Genomic DNA, 21,644 nt, shown 5'->3' with positions numbered 1-21,644 from the left:
GTATAATTATTAACCCTTGGGAGAAGAATTGAGAAGATGATAAAAGTTGATTAATGGAGTCAATTAAAACCAGATTTGAAGTAAGATTTTGGCATATTTATTACTTCGATTTAAACAATTTGTTCAGCTCAGTGATTACTGACTAATTAAAAAAACCTACCCCCTAGTTAAAATTTACATACAAATTCGACATTCAACGTGAATAATCTACCCTTAAGTCTGTAATATTTCAATACGAATATTCAATAACTCACGATTTCATTTTCGATATAAAAATCCTAAAATTAATCATCTGCATTTACATAAATATTTATAATACAATTTCAATTTGTTCTTGTGTATTTGTTCAATTGATCATGTTCAATAGCCTCTCATAATGTTATCATCACGATTATTAACCAGAAGAGACAGCCAAATCTGTTATCTACTTCTTTCATCCACCAACTACAGCTATCTGAATTTATCGATTTTCAGGTATGATCAATAGCACCTCGCAACTGTTCGATTATTCACATTCGATCAAGAAAATCTGTGTTTTCAGAACCTGATCATAAGCTCCTGTTGCCCCTTTCTACAATTCAAGTAAAAGAATTTTCTTCATCGATTGCTGAGGACATGTCCCCACTCTCACTTTTGATTCTTTACTTCTCAATGATCGACTTTACTTATCAACTATCCCTAATTCATAAACAAGGGAATCTCCCTTTCAAAGTCGGATCATAACCTCAAAGTGGCCCAGCCAGGTTTCCAGCCTTCAACTGGAAATGTTTATGTTTTCGATAATTGGGAAGCAAATGGTACAAAATGGAGTTCTGGCAAATGTTAGAAGTGAGAATATTGCCAATTGTTCAATGGGGTATTTTTTACCCCTTTCCCTCTCAATCTGGGGTTCTAGCAGACCCCAAAACAGTTTGTTTATTGCCCTTTTACCTGACCTTTAAGGATCCTCCTTTTATTTGTAACCAGAACTCTGGTCATAACGTCATTTTTGCTCTTTTGTAACTTTCAATTGAAAGTTGTTAACGAATATCAGAAAACTAGCAAAATGGACTCATGACCAGCGATTGGAACCAAGAATATTCCCAGCCGTCCGATGAGGCCCTTAATCACCCCCATCTCCTCAATATTGATTTTGCATTTTCCGAATGAGGGGCGACTCGGACATTAAATTCGTGTAGACATTTATCCGCCTTTGTCAATGGGAATGACAATTCATATCCGTATCGCCCTCTGTCTCAGCATTAGGAACGTCATCATCGAGGTCAATATCACAAATTCGATGATTTGAGTGATTATCATTGGTGATTGCTGAGTCCAACAGGGGCGAGAGTTTCTCAGCTTCGCTGTCCTCGTCCTGACCCTGGCTTTCATAAACAGGCGATTGTTTTTCATTCACCAATCGCAGCATATCCCTCCCCTTGTGACCAGTCTTATCACGACAGTGACCCTGAACTTTGGCTCTGACCCCTGGTGATCTTCCGTGCAGATCCTTCGGGCCCATCGGTGTTCCATCTCTCGCGAGGAGAACGGACATTCGGAATTCGGGGGTTGGACAGGGAGTGACACCCCCTGATCTTGATGATACACCAAGGTCACCCTCTTTCTGATTTGCATGCTTCAGCACTGGCGTCCGCTCAGCTGATCTAATGGGAGAAATTGTGTCAAACGGGTGGTAAATTTTCGCTTCAAAACACCGGTCACCGGTTTATTTTGCCAATATCTCGAGAACAAATGGAACGAAACGGATTTGTGGCTAGTGTTGAGGTACATTGTCACCCCATATTGTCGCAGCCATTTTTTTTCATCGAGGAAAGGTTCAAATAGATGCAGACGTACCTGTTCAGGACTTCGGCAGCCTGAATGGCACTGGCAGTGTCGGTGTCTGGTGTATCTGGTGAGTCTGGGGGTAGAGCTGCTGTTCTGGGTGTGTACGGGCCATTCAGAGCCTCGATCAAGGACACGGCTTCATACCCCGACGGAATATTCTCACAATTACCCTGGAGTTAAACACAAAATTCTGTTCTTCGTAACTCAAGAAATGAAGAGAGAAATTAATGAATTAATGACGGAAAATTACAAATTAAATTCACTGGATTTCCCATTCAGTAAAATCTCACCTCAGGAAGTGGTGGACTGGAAATTACCACTCCCGTCGCCTTCTGGAGTGCTTTGATCTGGAGGAGAGCTCGGAAGGGCGCCCTGCAGATGGGACAGTTGTTTGCCTGATACCTCAAAGAGTCCGCACAGCCATAACACAAGCACAGATGTCTGCAGGGTAGAATCAGGGTGTCGCGAACGTCACACATACAGATGACACATTCAGAGCCATTGTCCTCGGTATCGTCGTCGCTTCCCTGTTGCTTCGTGTTCTCCGTATTTTTATTCTCTATTCCGTAGATCTCCTGGAGGAGATAGCAGAGACCGTCGACGTAGAGCTTCTGCTTGAGGGCTTTCAGGATGTAGGAGCCGTCCGAATGCTTCTCGATGACGGCTATTGTCGTGTGGGACTGACGGGGCTCGTCTGAACCCTCTTCTGCGACGCAGTGGATCGCTATTGGAATTATCTCGCGCTCAATGTTGTATGTCAGGTCCTCTTCGTTGTAGAGGGTAGGGTCGAATACGTGGGAGGACTGGGTGAACAGCTGATTGGCACCTTTCTTGTAGTGAAAGGTCTCGGAATTCATCGATGGATCGCGGGGTGTGTACCTGGGGGGGAGGAATTTTTAGCTGGAGATGGTGAGGGAGAGGGGAGTTATCATGAGATTGACGTGAAGAAAATATCGAGTACTTGCGTTTTGTTATTATTTAATGCGAACTGGGTGCGAACATTTCCCTGGGTTTTTTTTCAACTTTGATAAATAATAAAAACTAGAAAAAACCGCAGGTCCTTGAATATTTTATTTATAGGTGTAATATGGAGGTAATGACGTGATCTGGAGGAAGACTTACGTGACGCCCTTGGTGGTGACCTCCTCGGTACAGAAATAATAAATAGTTATTGCACATCTTACATCACAGTCGAAGATGAACTCGATATTGAATTTAGTGGTTTTTTTGTCAACGTCATTCTCGCCAAAGTGTTTGATAGCATTGATGGTGTCATTGGACTCTGAAGACGTTGGGTGTTGATCGGAGCTCCTCGTCAACCTGAGGGATTCCTTCCTGATGTTTATGAGACTCTTCAGGGTTTTCGTGGGATCATTTGCCTGGGGTGGAGGATATGGGAATGGAGTCGGACGACTCCCCAGGAAATTCAGGTCGGCGTTCTCGCCGAACAGGTAGGCCTCCGGCTGAGGTGTGTCGAAACGTTCTCCACCCATGATGAAGTGGCTTCCAAAGTAACTTCCTGGAGTGGTTTATGGGATTTTTGAAGGAAATTTTCGAGAATTTGGGGGTTTGATGGCTTCTTTATTTATTTAGAGAATTAAAAAACTGAAAAATCGATAATGCTTCCATTGGGAAGCACAATCACAATAAATGATATTACCTGATCGGGGAGGATATTTGTACGCATGATTGGCCACAATGTCCACCTCCTCGACTCCAGCATTTTGTCTACTCGTCAGCGATCCCATTTCCCTCAGAAATCACCCAAAAATATGAGCTCCTTGTCAATGTCCTTGAGGACGTTCGCAGACGTACGACTGACAGCTCGAGGTCTTCACGCACGTAAATAAACACTCAAGGCACACCCTAACCACTTTGTTCACAGTAAAATTCCAGGACACCACTAGATTCCTGAAACCAGTACAGGTCCCGGATCATAAACTGGAATTTTTATCTGGAAAACTTCATTAATTCCAGGGCCAAATGACTTTTATCTGCCAGTTGAAGTGTTTTTCTAAGTCCAGACGATCAGCTGGAGGACTTCACGCTCACGGCATTACTGCCTTCAGCCCTGCGATTGGCCCAGGTCTGGATGAACCGAGTCGCCATCTTGTGGTTAACAATAGAATTCCCAGAATCACTCGGGGTTTTGCTTTGCTGTCTGGACGCTCCCTGGCTCTCCCAGTGGAAATATGGAAAATTCCGGTGACAGGAACACCGGAGGCTGGTCCAGGGTCAAGGCCCTAGGGAGTGGTGCCTTTGGAGTTGTTGAACTTTGGAGAAATGCGGAAAATGGAAAAACGAGAGGTGAGCATTTGCTCATTGTCGAAGGTTAAACTCTTTTGTTCAGATTTACGAGTGATGTTTCTTTCACAGACGGTTTCTATTTTGTTTATCTGTAATTATTGATAGTTGCTGCTATATTTCATGTTATTATTGATTGTCCTACAATATTTTAAGGGGGAGAATTAAATTTGTGAGGGAAAATTCAATTTTTCTAAATTCTGAAAAGAATCCGCGATTTACTTTTAAGTCAGATAATTCCTCAGAATTATTATTTCATTGTTAATAACTTTTGTTCAATCAAAATCAACATTTTCTCACGTTCTTTCAAACTTCAGGTAAAGTTTCTTGAGTTTAAAAATTAGAAAATGAATTTTCTGCAGTGAAAACAAAGTAATTCGGTGCTTTAAAAAATTTTTTTCTATTTTTATTTACTTGCTGATTGAACGATGCAGCAATTAAAAAATGTCAATTGGACGTATCAAAGATGTCACCAAGGCAGATTGAAAGGTGGAACGAGGAGGTGGAATTCATGAATCGAATTAATCATAAAAACATCGTTGGAACTAGACAAGTACCCGTTGGGTCGGTGGATTTGAATTCACGATTGCCAGTGCTTTGCATGGAGTACTGTACGAAGGGTGACCTAAGAGACGTAAGTAATTATTTAAACATTTAAAAAATGAGAACTGGAATTTCAAACCCAATGGGACGAGCTATCGGTAGTAGTTGCATTAAAAAACGTGAAACATTTCCGTTGGAAAATGTCATATGAAGATTTGTCTGCAAATTCTTGAGTAGAAGCTCTTTAATTTTTAGCTCCAGAGGTCTAGGAATTTTTTTACATTCTCTAGACCTGAAAAATCGGGTTCAACCTTCCCATTTCCTTGGATCACTAACGCTTCCAGAGCTGCAGCAATATTTTATTTGAGACCCCTGTGAAATGAGGGAGGATTTTTTGGTGTTTTTTAAAATCCCACCAAAATTCCCTCGCTCATCAGGCTCTGTATCTGAATTTCCGGAATGGAGGAATTCCCTGTAATTTCAGGTCTTGATCAGACCTGAAAACTTCTGGGGTTTGAACGAAACGGAGGCCCTCAGGAGTATGCGAGATATAGCTTCTGCTGTGGAGTACCTCCACCACAACGGCATCACCCACCGTGACCTCAAGCCTCAGAACATCGTCATTCAGGACTCCATATCGGGCACAATCTACAAATTGATAGATTTGGGATATGCCAAGGAAATGGGAGAGGCCAGTGCTGCTGCATCCATTGTCGGGACGTTGAATTACGTGGCACCAGAGCTCTTCTGGAAGGGCTCCTACAGCTCCTCCGTCGACTACTGGAGCCTGGGGATTTTATTCTATGAAATCCTGACCGGTACGAGACCATTTTTACCCAACATGGCGGTCAGCAAAATTTGGTACCTGATTTTTTTTCTAGTACTTGCGAAGAGTTCACGATCTTAGTCGCGATAATTATATGAGACACCGTGAGAGACCGAGTAACCGGACGGTATTCCCTTTCCAGACGCCGAGTATTGTGATTATTGTCATGTAAAGTGTTTACTCTCCAGTTTTTGTTTAAATTTTTATGTTAATGGTTGAGAAAAAGTTACAGAAACGATCGCTTCGTGTTTGAGACCGTCTGTTTTCAATCCGGATACTGGGTCCACTGAATGTCCGCCGTCACCAGGTCAAGGGAGCTATTTTTATCCCTTTAAAGCCGCCCCATCCCCCCCTCCCCCAAATGTTCTGGTTTTACGTTTACCCCGTGGAAATTTCTTAAAAACGACTAAAAATGCAAATAATTTTCTTTTGTCTCGTTGCAGGCTAAATCACATGAAAAAAAAGGGGCCTGAGCACATATCCGCCCGGGAGGTGAACGGAAAAGTTGAGTTTTTCTCCAGAATAGAGGATCCCAGCAATGTATCCCAGTAAGTTGACGGGAATCCCCCAAAAGAAATTTTTGAAAAATCTCATTTGATAATTTTAGGTGCTTGAGGGATGCCTTGATTCCCTGGTTTCGTCTAGTCCTACAGTGGCAGCCCTCCATACGGGGAAAAATCGAGAATAACGGAAAAACGGTGGTTATGGTTTTCCGATTGCTCGCTACAATTTTCACGAGAAAAGTACATCTCAAACAGGAAAAAATCACTCTATTTCATCAGCTCAAAAGTCCTGAAAACGATTTTTTTTGTTTGATGTACAGGTTCTCCATTTATTCTTCGTGTCGTCGTACAAAAGGGAGAGCTACTTCATTGAAAATACCACAAAAATTCTGGAAGTACGGAAAATGATTTTTGAACGGGAGAAAATCGAAGTTGATGATCAACTGCTCGTTTCGTCAGGAGGAAAATTGCTGGACGATCCTGAGAAAATCATTTGGAGTTTTCTAGAAGTAATTTTATTCATATTTATCACATTTTTGATTCAGTATGGAATTGGTGAAAGCATTTTAATGCCACTTATAAGTTACACTGTCATTATAATTAATTTTCATTGTCATTTTAATTTAAATAATTTAGGGTTCTGAGTTTGCTTTAGGCAGGTGATGAAGTTATGGTTTTTGAGAGGGAAAAACACTTTGTCGAAACGCCTCAGGACGCAGTTCCGCCTGAAGATGTTCAGAGGATGATGGCTGGAGGTTTGAGGAGTTGGGATTATCATACCTTGAGGCGATACTACGGGGCTGCGGTGTTCTTCATGAACCAACAGGTGGAGATCTACAAGAGATATCTCATCGCTTTGAGCATTAAAATGTGAGCGTTCGTATTTTTAATTAATAAATAATAAAATTAGAACAATTGTTTTTCGCAATTTTTAAGGGAGAACTCGGCCTTTCCTCTATCTTTTGGAACAAAAACTCAAAAGTCCCCGAAACTTTCATTTTTCAGCGATCTAGTCGGCACACATTTCACAACTCTTTCGGAGAAGATCGAAAAAATCCTGGGAGACTCATCCCTTCTGCACCAGTCCCTCCAGGAAATTGTCTCACCCCCAGGGAACAATGTGAAGCCTCCCCAGAAGCTGCAGGAATGCCACCAGAAAAATCTCCATGAGAGGATCTCGAATTTTTTGTTAAGTGCTCGAGGAATGAAAAAAAAATTTGAAAATCTCTCTAAACAGAAAGACAATTGGACTGAAAAATTTTCAATGTTGGTTGACTCGTCGCGACTGTCCAGTATCCTCGATGAAGGTACTGGTGTATTGATGGAATTCCTACCTTCAGAGCAGAATAAACTGAGGAAACCCAAGAGGATGATCGCAATCTGTTTCGAGTTTCTCAAGGTGAGTGGACTTCGCAATTTTCTTCTACAATTTTTTCACTCCACTATAATTTTTTTTTCACTATATGTTTCATGGTTCTTTGATTTTACAGGTGAGACACGAGATGTTGAGCTGTCAGAGACTGAGAGATATTGGGGAACACTTCCTGGGCTTTGAAAAAGAGATAATGAAACTGGAGATGGCCTTAGAATCTTTTGAGATGATTTTCGGACAGTGCAAGAGGGATGTAGAGCAAGTAAGGGAGGCGGTGGGGATGGCAATGGCCGGAGGAGCTGATGAGGATGATCTTGTGAGGAACAACATCGTCCTGGGTCACTTGTGAGTATTTTATCCCATGAAATTCTACGAAATTCAAACGAAAACCAAATATTTTTTTCAGAATAAGTGGACTTTTGGATGAAATGGGAGACATCAAAACTAAACTAAGCTCTTTGGATTAAATAACAAATCCCAAAATCCAGAGAATTATGTGATTTAATAGAGATGTATAAATATTGTTGTTATTTTAAAATTTTAAAAAGTCAATCAATGCATTTCTTGTTGTATAATTATTTTTTTGTACGGAATACGAAAGAAATAAAGTGGCTTTAAAATTAATCACGTGCGAGGAACGTAATGTCTTACTCCCCACTTCATGTTGCCCAATTTGTCTGTTTTTACGAAGGTGAAAATAGGTCCCGGGGAGGGTTTTCGACGTTTTCCTAGTGAAAAAAAATTATTTATTAATTTTCTAATGCTTGAAAAAAATTTTCAATTCCCAATTGAAGAAGAAGAACGAGTTCTTTTTTATTAAAAATTGTTTATTTACCTTCGGAAGTGCTGACGGTTATCAGCATCATCAGAAAGATCATAAACATGGTTTTTAATATCTGCAAAAGGCAATCTCAATTAGAGATATTATTATTATTATGTTATTCCATTGATTTTATGATTTTTAATTGAGATATCAAAAAATATAATTACTTTGATCATTGTTGACAATTCCTCAAGCTTCTTTCCAACCTGAAACAACACTGACTATTTTATCCGCTACCAGCTCTCACCGGATCTATCACAGATGACTGAACATCTCCCAACAACTTTCTTCCGAAGATTTAGTAAAAAATAAACAAGCAGACAGTGGCGGAGGTGCCACAGTTGAATTATTTCGGCTGAGCCACTCCATGGAACTCATATCTCGTGTCTCTCCAACATACATTTTCTTCTGAATTCCCGAAATTTTCATTCTCCCCTTTCCCCCACGTGAAAAGATTTGTTAAAAAAATTAAATAATAAAAAGCCGGCGAAATTAGTGGATCGAAATTTTTAATTGTTCAATTAAGAATAATGATGAATTGATAGACAATATCATTTATTAAAAAGATTGTGCACATGTACTCATCCCTAAAGTTAATCATACCGAGCAACAATTGTTAAAATAAATATTATTCTTATGTATAATTTGTATAATTTTATAATCCCACGATGAATTTATAAATGTTATGGTATTAATCCCAATAATGCACATTTTCACTAATTAAATCTGGTAGTAATATCATAAGTACGTCTATTTTCATAATTAACTGCAGTTTGTCTATGACGATATAAATTTAGATCTCATCCACTAATCAACGGATATTTTTCGTTTTTATTCATTGATTTGTTAGTATAAAAAGGAATATGAAGAGACAGTAGCTGCCGAGCTGATTATCCTCGTCAGCTGTACTTAATTACTTCATTTATTTGACTTCAATTAGTTAATTTTCATTATTTACTGGCAATGAAGTGGTGGAACTCAAAAATTAGGGAGCTACTTTTATCTAAAACCTGAACAAAATCGATTTAGCCTCAACTCAAAACAGTTTGACGTGTTAAATAACCTGAAGATCCTTTCAGTGTGAATTGAAAAAGAAGTACATTCTGCCGAATCAACAATTGAAATTCAACGTTTACGTTAATTGCAATTATCTCCGTAATGACTAGTTTTACAGAAAAATGTCAGTAAACATTTTTTGTACAGAAATAAATTTCCAACAGAAAATGTCAATAACATTTTCCTCTAAACCACCTCATTACCCATATAATTGCACATCTACGTTGGAATGGTTAAATAGTTCTACCACTTCATCTATGAATTACTTTGAATTACTTAATTAATTTGGTTTTTTTCTTATTCATTGTCACTGATGTCCTCATCTGTAGTATACTCGGAATGTTCATCGACTGCGTCATTCTCCTCGGCAGTTTCTTCGTCGGAAATGTCCCACTGAGGATGTTGAGTGGGTATTGCTGGGGCTTCTTTGACATCCAACTGCAAAAAAAAATTTATAATAAATAAATTCGACGAATGTTGAATAGATTTTGTCAACGTTCTCCTGTCTGACGTATTCTTTCGTCTGGAGTCTTCTCCAACGTTCAACAACAAACAAAAAAATTTATTCATAAACAAACAGATGGGGACGTCCTGTTCATCGAAATTTTCGTAATAAAAAATACTCTTCAATACCTTGATGTCCTGAGTCTGATAGAATCCCAGGTAGGAGTCACTCCTGAGGCACACCGCGAAAGTGTAGAGCCCTGGCCAGCTGGGGGCGGCAAATTTGAGTTGCACTTCCTCTCTGTCAACTAGCCCCGTGACATGAATGGGTGTTGTGATGAGGGTGTGAGATTTTCTGTCACACATATAGACCCACCAGTACTCCTGCTTGACATCCGGGAAGAGGGGGCAGTGAACTTCATGGGAGACATTGCTCCTACCCTCGAGGACTCTCTCCTTTTTGGCTATCCTCTGTTGGAATTTCTCCCACTCCTCATCGTCATCCTCCTGATTGACTTCCTTGACTTTTTCAGGCTCCTCATCGCTCTTTTCACTCTCAGCATCAGAATGCTCGGTGACTAGCTCTTTGGCTTGATCCACGCTCCCCTGAGGATCCTTTTCTTTCTCATTTTCATCCTCTGGTGATTTTTTGCCCTTCGGGGTGGCTTTCTTCGACACTCTTTGCTTCTTCTTCTTATCGATTTTCGATTTTCCACCTTTTTTCTGCTTCATCCAGGTGGGCTTCTTCATTGGGGCAGACTGATCATCCTTATCGTCTTTATCCTCCTTCTCTTCACCCTCATCCACAGTCTTTTCCTTCGCTGTTTCGTCACCAAATAATTCTCTCATGTCTCTTCTAGTCAGGGTCACGGTTACTGTTACAAATGCATCAGCAGTGTAGACAGTTGGATTGTCGTCATCGACTACCTCCGATTGTACCTTGAAGTCGATGTAAGGCATGTTCCCCAAAACCCTCATGACATCCTCATACTGTTCATCACTCAGCATCCTCAGAAGTTGCCTCCTCTCATTTCCCTTGAGCTGTGCCAGCTGTTGAAGAGTCTTGATGTTCTTCTTCTTCCCCAGGAAGTGCTTCAAATGCTCCTCCTCAATGTGTGGCAACTGCAGTAGAGGATTGGCAAACTCACCGAAGCCCTGAACAATCATGGGTGACAGTTTCATGCAGTTCTCGATGGTGTGAATGGTGGGTAACAGGGGAATTCTTCCAGAGTACGCCAGCATGACCAACAGATTGACACACGTTACCATCTCCTGGATGAGATAGGGACACTTTTTTATGATGTACTGGCGATCTTTCTCGAGGGTCAGGGGATTCAGGGGAATTCTGTTGAGATGAGCGTGAATTATCGCTCTGGCTTTTATGGAGTAGAGATGACAGAGAGGAGTCTCCTTGTTCTTTTCTCCCAGGTTGGGGAGTTTTTTTATCAATGATGGTACCTCCTCGTTGTCAGACTGACGCTCTACTATTTCAGCATTGAAACCACGACAGAACTCATAGGAGGCACCCAGGATCATGATGACGCGTTTGAGGACTGTGGTACAGGTACCGCTGAAGAGGGCGTAGTAGATTTGCGTCGTTGCGAGGAGAACCTGATCTGCTGGAAAATATTTGAGTGGTTATTTGGGGAGACTTCCCACGTTTACAGGCCTTAAAATTTATTCATTCAGCTAATAATAGTTCATAAGTGAGAATACCTAGAGTGGCTCAACAAAAATTGATGGACAAAGTGGTTAAAAAACTGGGAATGGATTAAATAATTAACATATAGATAGATTTATATGGTGTGAAGCATAAATATAGATTCAAACCTGTGTATTTGATGCTCTTGTACCACCACATGCCCACCACCGTCGGCAGGGCCACCATGAAGACCATGGCATACAGCCCCAGAACCCACACCGAGTTCTTCTTCTCCACAATCCACGAGGGGAGAGCAATACCAAAGGACATGGCACCCGGACCATCCGGATTCCCGTATTTTTCCCAGTTTGAACGAGCCTCGTCGTCCGTCAACGCTTGGTACGCCTTCGTCAGCTTCATGAAGGCCTTCTCATCACCAGTCTCTTTATCAGGATGAAGGATCAACGAGAGCTTGCGATAGGATCTTTTTATCTCACGCTCCGATGCTCCCTAAGGACCAATTGATCATTCACAATTGCAATTTAGGGTTCACTGATTCAGGAAATTTGGAATAAAAAAATTCAAAATTTTTCATTACCGCAGATACTCCGAGAATCTCGTAAGGATCGAAGTTCGCCATCTCTGCATCATATTGGGAGACCTTGTAGGCGAGTAAGGCCAGGAATAACCAGCAGACGATGATGAAAACTTTTCTGCAATCACGAGTCGATTATTAGAATTTTTGTTTTTTTTTTGTTTCTAAGATATTTTAATTTCTTGAGAATTTACATCAGAATCATCTTTGTCGCCTTGGCAGGATTCTGCTGGGCCAGGATCTCGTTCTTCTTCTTGCATCCTGGACACTTACACTTCCTCAATAACTGATCTGGAGCTGAAAAGTAAAAAAATGATGGAATAAAAAAAACTACTAGTTCGTGAGATCTGTAAATTACACAGGTGAAATAAAATAAACTTCAAAAATCGATCATGGAACATTAAATAACTCCATTGATAAAAAATTGTCTAAAAAATCGACTCGCTCATAACCAAAATCTATCAGTGACTCATCCAGCAATTCAAAGTTCCCGCTGTTACCTCGGTTTTACCGCGAAAAGAGGACTGACCGGTGGGGATCAACATATGCGTTTCTAACCTCTGAAACAGTCAAAATTACTGCAGGACAGGTGTATATAAATCAGTGTGATTGAGAACCAATTTATCCAAAATAATTGATAGTGAATCATCAGATTTAACTGATTGGCCTTGGGACCGAGATCCCGATCCATAAGGACTCACCAGTTATTCCAGAGAGATACCTAGAAACACTAATGGTGATATGGCCAGCGATACTGAGGATGCTAACTTGTGCGCCAACAAAAGTGAAAACACGAGCATAAAAAGGACGAAAAAAGGAGGACCTGCAGGCGGAATACTATCAAATAAAACCAAAAGGTGAGTGTTATCATCCCCTCGAGCGTCTCAATCGATTATTAATTAACAATTAATTGAAATACTTTTTGGTTTGAACGCCTGTTGATTTTATAAATCACACGCTGAGGTATTTTGACGTCTCGAGGGGGCATTTTTTTCAATGATATGACATTGGGGGTGGGTTTACTTTTTCTGAAGGGTTGTAGTAGAGTCATGATCACTTGAAGGTCACACGACTCCTCAGGGTTAGTCATCTTCGACAACAACAGCCTCTGGGAGAAGCTGTTTCAGTTGAAATTTTTTAAATTTGAATTCAGAGTGACGCACACCAGTTATCGAAATATTTCTAAAAACGATTATCGCAATGAATGTCTAATATCGTCAATCTTGTAATCCCTCAGGCATTAAAACCCCCTATTTCTCCCCAGATTCACCCGTCAAATGGGTTCCTTCACCCGGGAAGACGATGAGCAGATGCTAAACTACCTCATTCGAACAAACTCAGTCCGAGAGTCCCTGAACATTGCCACCTGGCTACGTCTTGAGGAGGTAGGGACCCTGGCCCCCCACCGGGCAGGCCCCCTCTTTATGCACTTCATCAACGACATTCTCCCCAATTACAACTCCTACGAAATTCCCAAAAAAAAGGCTTATCACGATCTGAGGGAACTGCACTTACTCCAAGCCGGATTCCCAACAGGTCTGACTGAATCCCAATATTCTGACTCTCAAACACCCGTTAATGGCCTGCCCACAACAACCACAAGGACGACAGAACAATCCTCCCCTTCTGCAGTTGAAAAATTTCCACAAAAATTTGCATCACAAGTCGATAAACTCCAGGTATCACAAGTAATGACACTTTGTCCGAACCATCAAACTTCTCCAGTGCCTCCAGCGGCTCGAGAAAATTTACCAGAAGTTGGGAAAAAGTCTCCAGATAGTGTATACGATGAAACACAATTTTCACCGGGTGATAAAGCACAAGAGGAGGGAAATCGTTCTCCACAGACTCCTCGAACGGAAATTAAATCTGAGAGATTGACTCCAGAGAATTCTTCGCCACTATCTACTGCAGAAACGGTTGCAATGTCACCACCACCTCCAAGAATAAAAATGGAACGTTCGGTATCTAATGAGTGCCTGGAGGAGCCTGAAAGGCCTGTAGCGAGTCCAGATGAACTTTTGGAAGAATCCCACGATTGGAAGTGCGACCTATTACCCGGGGGAAGTCGCCCTTATGTGGCAACATCCTCTGATAGTGAAGAGTCCACCAGAGCCCCTGGAGATGTGGAAAACCCCACCGAACTTGAGGCAAATCAAGATTTGACAAAATCTGGCGACGTGTTGGTGCATCCCAAATCATTGGAAACGTCATTTGACAGTAGAAAAAGTCGAGAAACTCCAGGAAGTTCTGAATCACCTAAAAAACCATTAGTATTGCTTCCATCATCAGCTATGAACATCGACTTTTCGGATGACGAACAGAGTCCAGACCTCAGGAAAAAAACCCACAGCAAGAATTCTCGCTCCAGGAAGTCTCCAACGCCTGCTGTGTCTGAATGCTCCAGCAGTATTTCATTTAGTGACGAGAGTGAGGATTCGGAGACTGTAAGTGAGGTCAGGAGGAAAAATCGTCGAAGAACCGCCGCTTCCCCAGAAATCTCTCCATTGACTGCACTAAGAAACATAATGAAAAATCCACCTAAACGAATGACTTGGAATAGCCTTGCTGCTGGTTTTGCAGATGATGAGAATAATCATTCATCAGATAATTCTCCAGAGAAAGAGTCGAAGAGTTCAGGGTGTCAGAAAGAAGCAACTCCAGTGAGAAAGCGTGGAAAATATAAGAATAATTCCGGTGTAAAGAAAAAATCTGTTTCAGACGTGGAAGTGAATTCCCTGGAGAGTAATTCTCCTTTAGCAGGAACTGGAAAGAGGACTCCAACGTCAACAGTATCTACACCATCTACAGTCAGACAGAAATCCAGAATTCCCGATAACGAAGCCCCTGAAAAGTCTGGGAAGAGAAAATTTCCGGAGATAGATTCGAACGATTCTGATGAAGACAATTTCCGGGGGAAGGAGACTCAGGGAAAGCGATCGGGAGGGCCTCAGTCTCGAGCCAGCACTTCCGGGGGCGTCAAGGGCCGTGGGGCCCAGAGGGGACGTGGGGTCCAGAGGGGCCGTGGGGTCGGGAGGGGGCGTGGGGTCCAGAGGGGACGTGGGATCTTAAGGGGAAAGAGGGCTCATGCCGAGAGAGATGATGAGGATAGCGGGAACGAGGCGCAATGGACGGAGGATCAGAGCGAAGATCCCTCCAGTGACCATGAGGGGGATAGGACTGCTCGGGAGGCTCAGGGGACGGCGAATAAGCAGAAAGCACAAGTAGAAACTGAGTGCGTGGCACCTAGCAGAGGGCTGATGTATCTTGGAGATGCAATGGGACGGAAAGCGTTCAGCAAAGAGGAGGATCAGGCCATGGTGGACGCATTGATCGATCACAATTTGATTTATAGGGCGACATCGATAAATGCATGGCAAGGACTACTGGACAAGGGTGTACGTGGAATTGGTAATCGTACTGCAAAATCACTGAGAAATCATTTTTCGAATTACGTGAGGTGGAACTATAAACACTTTACGAATGATCCTGATGCAATCGAGGCATTTGTGGACGCTGAGCGACGACGAGGGGCCAGGCACGACCTGAGAAAGGCTAAAGCCGAGATACGAAAATTGGGTTCACCGGACTAGTTTCGATGTGGTTTCTACATTCAATCAATTTAATATTTTTTGATTGATCTTAACGTGGTTAAATTCTGGGTGATTGTATTTTGTCACGGGTCTATAAATGTTCATGATTTTATAATAAAAGAAATATTTGCTTATAATTTTAACAAGTGTTTTAACTGTTGCACTGAGGGGAGGGGACAAAATGATCAATTATTGGTGGAATTTTTTTTTACAAGTATTATGAGCCAATTTTTTATGTTTTTTCCTGGGACTGGAGGGAATGGCGTCACTCAAAGTTTATTCAGCCTTTACAAATTTATTTTCCTCTTAGGGGGGATGAATTTTATCGGAGCATAAACATGCATTTCGTTATCATGCGATATCTGCAGAATCCAAATTCTGTATTTTTACATTTCACATAATTCTACATAATTTGCAAAGTAAATTAGAAAATTAAACAATTGGATGCACAAAATATAGAATGACCAATAGAAAGAATGAATGAATAAATAAATAAATAACCGTTACCCCTCGATTTTTATTTTTAAGAAAAAAAAATCTTCTAAAATTCTGATTCTAAAGCCATATGGGAATTATTTTCAAAAATTCTTTTACAGATAAATTCTCATTCCAGCATTTCGAAAACGAAAGGAAAAATCTTTAACTATCACCTCCTCTTTCGTCATTCGTAAAACCCCAAAATCTTAAAAAAATAATTAATTAATTAATTTACATAATTAAGGAACTTCCCTACGATGACCTTGACCTTTCGACTCAAAACTTGGTTTTAAAAAAATCCCCAACAAATAAATACAGAATTATTGAATGAAAAATAAAGGAAAAAATCATGACGTGGGAATAATTCCTGTTTTCTTGATTAAAAAAATCTCTCAATGTCAATATCAACCCAACAATCGGCACTTCAAAGGCTCTCAAAGGACTGGCTTACACTCCTAGACAGTAAAAATGAAGATAATAATGACTTACCTTGTTTAGGCGATCGTGGCCAGAGGTAGTAAGTCCCAGGTACAAGCACAAGTCCCAGAAATGACAGTAGAAAATAGAAAAACGTTCCACCGCTCTCGTCGTACTGAAATTTTTGTCCACCCATAACTCATTCAAATGTTTATACAATTAATCATGAATATCCTATTCACGAGTATTAAGTACATGTGTTCGATGTACAATCGAGTGTTTAAGTACTTTCAGTCACTCGACGTGGACAATTGTACGTTGAAATATTTTTTTTTATCAGTCAACGGTGATGATTTTTTTTTATTTCTTTTTTCCTGCCCACCTGGAAAAATTGAGGAAAAACATGTAAATTTTGAGGTTAGGGTGGGATTCGGCTGGTAAACTCCGATGATTGCAAGATTGCCAACTCAGCACTGGTAACTACCGTTTGCCGGTATCATTGACCTTACGTGGCATGGCGTGACGACGGGCGCGTTTCCAAGTGACGGTGGATTTTCATTGGAGTTCGGCGCGAAAATTTGAACGATCGATATCACTAAAGTTTAGAATTTTTCTCCAGAGTAGATTTTCAGGAGTTATAATCATTCATTGCTATTGATAACTCTTATCATCAGTTATTCAATCATCACGACTCACAATCACATCACGAGTGATTCATCCCGATTCACCCCACGGTCGGAATAATCATTTAAAGAGATTTAATCAGTTTGACTGAGGACGTTTATAACAAAATTTGATTAATAACGAATTTCCCGCTGCCCGTGATAACAAGAAAACTTTATAACTCTCCGTCGATCACGTCCGTCTACATTATCCACCGGATCAGATAGCGGTCACACTCCGAACTAAAATCCCAACCCACATGTCCATCTCATCTCTAATTCCAAACAAAACCCCCCGAATTCTCCACCTCGTCCCCAACAATTTTGATTCACCAATAAATTAAATATGATACGTCATACGTGTCCCCCCAATACCCCCATCGCAATAAACTCGTCGGGTATCAAAAGTGCTACATAAATCATACCAACTCTCACTGATAAACCGAACAAGTCTCAGAAGCCATCGACCTCATCATCAATTCCAAACGCGTGCTAGTGACTGATCAATTCACCAGAGCTTCGACCAGCTCATTAAAAATTACTGATTAATTTTTTTTACAAGACACTAATCAACGAGCTGTCGTAATCGGCACGTGGCACAGCCTCATCGACCTCTGGTAATTACCCAATAATTTTTATTACTTAATTTATGGCCCGGGCCTGATAAAATACCCGATTCTGAGAGGATATAATCGTCAGGGACTTTTTGTCGATATTTTGGGAATGACTGAGCATGAGAAACTGGGAAAATTGTATCATACGATAGTCAGGGAGATGTTAGACTCCAACCCCTGATGACAGCCCAATTTTCTCAAGGTCAGAGTCGGTTATTTGCTCAAATATTCGCGACATCCGGGGCCAATTGGTTTTGTGGCCGAGGAATTTAGCAGAACTTGTCCTGGTTATCAATTCTTCCACCAATTTTTGGTGATTATCTCGAAATCTGGGGGAGATAGGGAAATTTTTTTATAACATTTTTGGTGAAGCGAGTCGAGTTCTACAAAAATGTCATAACAAATATTTCGCCATCTCCCTTAGATTTGGAGATATTGCTCAAGAACTGGACTCAGATATGATCTATCTCGGTTTAGCTCATCGTTAGTGAAATGATTTACGCTATGTAGTCTCTAGGGGTCTCTGAGAGGACGACAAGACAGTGCTTTCGATTAAGAGTTAGATAGCCGAGTATTGATAGTTCGCAAGAATAGTGATTGCTCAATGCCACGACAATTCAGTCATTCATTTGGAAATCAATCACTAATTAATTTCAACACTTTTATCACTAATCGTCATCAGCACTTGTGATTTATCTCGACCTTTGGTCAATAATTTCCGTTAAATTTGTATAGAAAACACGTGTTCTGGACGTGATCGATAATCTGAAATAATCAGATCAGGGGCACCTAATTAGGTTCTCATTATCTTATTGCTCCTGCGGATGAATGTTATTTGTTTATTTTTTCCAACGTCTTAATCCTTTAAAAGGTGGCATTTAACATTTGTATTATTATTCAACGATTTTCAATAATTTTTCTTGCAGATTAATCATCGATTGGATGATAAAGAGTGTAAGCATTTGTTTTGGTGATACATCGATGAAACAATGGCTTGATGCACTCAGCACATACCTCCCACCCCTCGAAGAATGTCGGAAAAACAAAGGCAATACTTCAAGTGCAATTGTTCAAGGCCCCTCGCAGTGTCGATTCGTATGACCAAGAATTATTTTATGAGTTTACATGGGTGAGAGGTACTTTTAATTATTTCTGCTGGATCCTGTTGAGCTGATCAGCAGCCACCAGGGATCATTAAAATGTCAAAAGGACTCCCGAAAAATGTGGCCGAGTGGAGTAACGAGGAGGTGGCAATGTGGCTGAAGGAGACTGGACATTCGGGGGTTGTCAGACTGTTCGAGGCACATGACATCGATGGAAAGGCCCTCCTGAGCCTGAGGGAGGACGATCTCAAGAGTCAGGGAATGAATTTGGGGAAGATCGGGGAGATTAAGAGACTGTACATTAGTATTAAAAAATTGCAGAAGGAAAATGTTGCGTTGCTATTTGAACTGGGACAGATTGAGTTCTTCTCCAGTAATTTTTATAGTCAACAGAGGCACGAGGTGAGGAATTCCTGGGGACTTTAAGTTACTTGACTATCATATTTTTTTCATGTGTTCTTGATGTGTCCAAAAAAACATTTGTTAACATAAAAAATATGATCTTTCAGTTACCAAGCACAACTTCCAACAACGAAAGCTCGATAGAGCATGAGTTTTACTCTGCCTCGGTGTCGGATGATGGTCATGCCTCGCATTTACCCCCTGAAATCTGGAAAACAGTGATAAGCCTCGGATATTTATTCATCGTGACCTGGATAACTGCATTCGTGATGGTGATAGTTCACGATCGTGTCCCTGACATGAAAAAATATCCCCCCTTGCCAGATATATTTCTGGACAATGTTCCCCATATACCCTGGGCCTTTGACATGTGCGAGGTGACAGGGACACTGCTGTTTGCCATTTGGCTGGCTGTTTTAATTGTTCATAAGTACAGATTTATATTGCTGAGAAGATTTTTCGCACTATCTGGCACTGTCTTCCTCCTCAGATGTGTCACAATGTTAATAACCTCGTTATCAGTCCCTGGGGCTCATCTCCAGTGTCAACCAAGAGCAACTCCGGATGATCCTTGGGCTAGAACTGCTTATGGAGAATTGTATAATAAAATATCCATGGCATACGTCATCTGGAGGGGCGCTGGGATGTCTATTCAGGGTGTGAGAACCTGTGGGGACTACATGTTCAGTGGACATACTGTTGCATTGACGATGTTAAATTTTTTTATAACTGAATACACACCGAGAACGATGTACTTCCTACACACCTTCACCTGGATGCTCAATATGTTTGGAATATTCTTCATTCTTGCAGCTCACGAGCACTACTCCATCGACGTGTTTGTCGCTTTCTACATCACATCGCGTCTGTTCCTCTACTATCACACCCTCGCTAACAATCAGGCTCTCATGCAACGTGACTCCAACAGGACTCGCATATGGTTTCCCCTGTTCAGCTTTTTTGAGTCCTCGGTCGATGGAATAGTCCCCAACGAGTACGAGTCACCTTCTAAAATTATTTACAATATTGTCTGCACAATCAGGGATATCTGCTTCTTCGTCAAGCAGAGAATGATGCAAAAGACTAATTTCGATGTGAGTGAGGATAATTCGAAGAAGAAACTATGAAAATTCATTGTGCCTAGGTTATCAATTAAATTTATTGAAAAATTACGGTGGTAATTAATTTATTCAATTCGATTATTCTTTCTCAGTTGAAAGATGAATAATTCATTCGCGTAATTAATCGGTAAATTTTCAATGAGACGATCGATTTTTTCCAGTGATGTCAAAGTATTTTTCAACTTCAATTTTAATTATATTTGAATTCTGTTTTAGTTTATTTAAATTTGAATGATATACTTTTTCAGTGAAAAAAAATTAGTTTTTATATTTTTCGTAGTTAGGGGGTCAAATAGGCCTTTTTTAATGTACTTTAGGGACAACTTAAATTTATCTGATGGGGTAACTGTCGACTCCATTTGGAAAAATTGAAAATTAATAGTTTTTTTTTCTGTTGTTAAGCTAGTTTCTATTGTTTATCCTGTGAATAAATTATGAAACGATGGAGAACTTCATATTTTTGTACACAACGACTGGTGTTATATCGACGATCATCAATTATTGATTAAGTAATTTATTTAACGGAGAAATAATGTGTAAATGAATTCATGACTTCGTAATTTATGTAATAAAAGTTATAGAAACAAAAACTAATGCGCATTTAATTTCCTTCCCATCGATTTACCACATCGTATTAGAATTTTAATAGGGAATTTCTTTCTGTGATGATTGTTTCTATTTGTGATTTGTTATTTTTCAAATAAAAAATATTTATTTCCATTTTTGGTGATGAAGATGTCATCTACCTCGTGTAGTACATCCATAAATTGACCCAAAGTGAAAAAAAATTTCCAACATCGTCTTGTGTCACTGATGTTTATCATTAATCCTCCAAACGTGGAAAAATCGAAAAAACATGGGTACACGATACACATGAACGTTTTCTAATGTTAATCAATTGATACATGGATCAGTATCTTACATTCGGAATATATTTATCCATCTATGGAGGGAGGGCACAGCAGGTTGCCAAGTGCCATCCATAGATCGACTTTCCAATCGACAAATGGATGAATAAATAGTTGAGGGGAATATTTCACAAAACAAATGGCTCGACCCGTTTTTGAGAAACTTCGATAAATCCAAAACTATTCTACAAACAATATATATCTATTAAATACCCGGAGAGAAAAAAATAATCAGAAATTACCCAATGGTTTGGTAATCGTGTTCTTATTTATTTAGTGTTTAAACCAACTCCAAAGAAAATAAGAAAATATAATTATAACAATATTTTTAAAAACTAAAGACCCAAAACACAAAATAAAGAGATGAGAAAGCTTTCATTTATGAGCAAAAACGTTTGAAAACCTCAATTTT

The 21,644-nt window shown here is 40.3% G+C and overlaps 5 protein-coding genes across 6 annotated transcripts; 3 read left to right on the top strand and 2 right to left on the bottom strand.

Moving 5' to 3' along the window:
* Positions 1-81: 81 nt before the first annotated feature.
* LOC135166138 (probable E3 ubiquitin-protein ligase MGRN1) lies at positions 82-3,901 on the bottom strand. Its single transcript, XM_064128169.1, has 5 exons — positions 3,488-3,901; positions 2,950-3,346; positions 2,118-2,706; positions 1,837-1,997; positions 82-1,643 (listed from the first exon to the last, which is right to left on the bottom strand). Exons 1-5 carry the CDS (start codon positions 3,573-3,575, stop codon positions 1,196-1,198), a joined length of 1,683 nt encoding a protein of 560 aa, XP_063984239.1. The 5' UTR covers positions 3,576-3,901; the 3' UTR covers positions 82-1,195.
* A 49-nt stretch (positions 3,902-3,950) lies between these two features.
* LOC135166126 (inhibitor of nuclear factor kappa-B kinase subunit alpha-like) lies at positions 3,951-7,923 on the top strand. The gene is made up of 10 exons (XM_064128142.1): positions 3,951-4,134; positions 4,566-4,765; positions 5,159-5,535; positions 5,944-6,048; positions 6,108-6,243; positions 6,324-6,512; positions 6,659-6,873; positions 7,009-7,402; positions 7,494-7,720; positions 7,782-7,923. Exons 1-10 carry the CDS (start codon positions 4,020-4,022, stop codon positions 7,840-7,842), a joined length of 2,019 nt encoding a protein of 672 aa, XP_063984212.1. The 5' UTR covers positions 3,951-4,019; the 3' UTR covers positions 7,843-7,923.
* Positions 7,924-8,736: 813 nt separating this feature from the next.
* On the bottom strand, positions 8,737-16,899 carry LOC135166118 (translocation protein SEC63 homolog). Of its 2 annotated transcripts, none has more exons than XM_064128131.1 (6): positions 16,495-16,899; positions 12,130-12,232; positions 11,939-12,053; positions 11,529-11,850; positions 9,888-11,317; positions 8,737-9,692 (listed from the first exon to the last, which is right to left on the bottom strand). In XM_064128131.1, exons 1-6 carry the CDS (start codon positions 16,616-16,618, stop codon positions 9,552-9,554), a joined length of 2,235 nt encoding a protein of 744 aa, XP_063984201.1. In that variant the 5' UTR covers positions 16,619-16,899; the 3' UTR covers positions 8,737-9,551. The 2 variants fall into 2 exon arrangements, with proteins under 2 accessions (XP_063984201.1, XP_063984202.1); XM_064128132.1 differs by having other exon boundaries at positions 9,888-11,314.
* Positions 12,473-15,528, top strand: LOC135165928 (uncharacterized). The gene is made up of 2 exons (XM_064127734.1): positions 12,473-12,792; positions 13,200-15,528. Exons 1-2 carry the CDS (start codon positions 12,677-12,679, stop codon positions 15,526-15,528), a joined length of 2,445 nt encoding a protein of 814 aa, XP_063983804.1. The 5' UTR covers positions 12,473-12,676.
* Positions 16,900-17,350: 451 nt separating the features above from the next.
* On the top strand, positions 17,351-20,914 carry LOC135166150 (ceramide phosphoethanolamine synthase). The gene is made up of 3 exons (XM_064128196.1): positions 17,351-17,701; positions 18,625-19,203; positions 19,311-20,914. Exons 2-3 carry the CDS (start codon positions 18,898-18,900, stop codon positions 20,328-20,330), a joined length of 1,326 nt encoding a protein of 441 aa, XP_063984266.1. The 5' UTR covers positions 17,351-17,701; positions 18,625-18,897; the 3' UTR covers positions 20,331-20,914.
* Positions 20,915-21,644: the final 730 nt, after the last annotated feature.

This window comes from Diachasmimorpha longicaudata, chromosome 9 (assembly GCF_034640455.1).
Source record: "Diachasmimorpha longicaudata isolate KC_UGA_2023 chromosome 9, iyDiaLong2, whole genome shotgun sequence".
Classification (NCBI taxonomy): Eukaryota; Metazoa; Arthropoda; class Insecta; order Hymenoptera; family Braconidae; genus Diachasmimorpha; species Diachasmimorpha longicaudata.
This window is presented reverse-complemented; position numbering and strand designations above follow the sequence as displayed.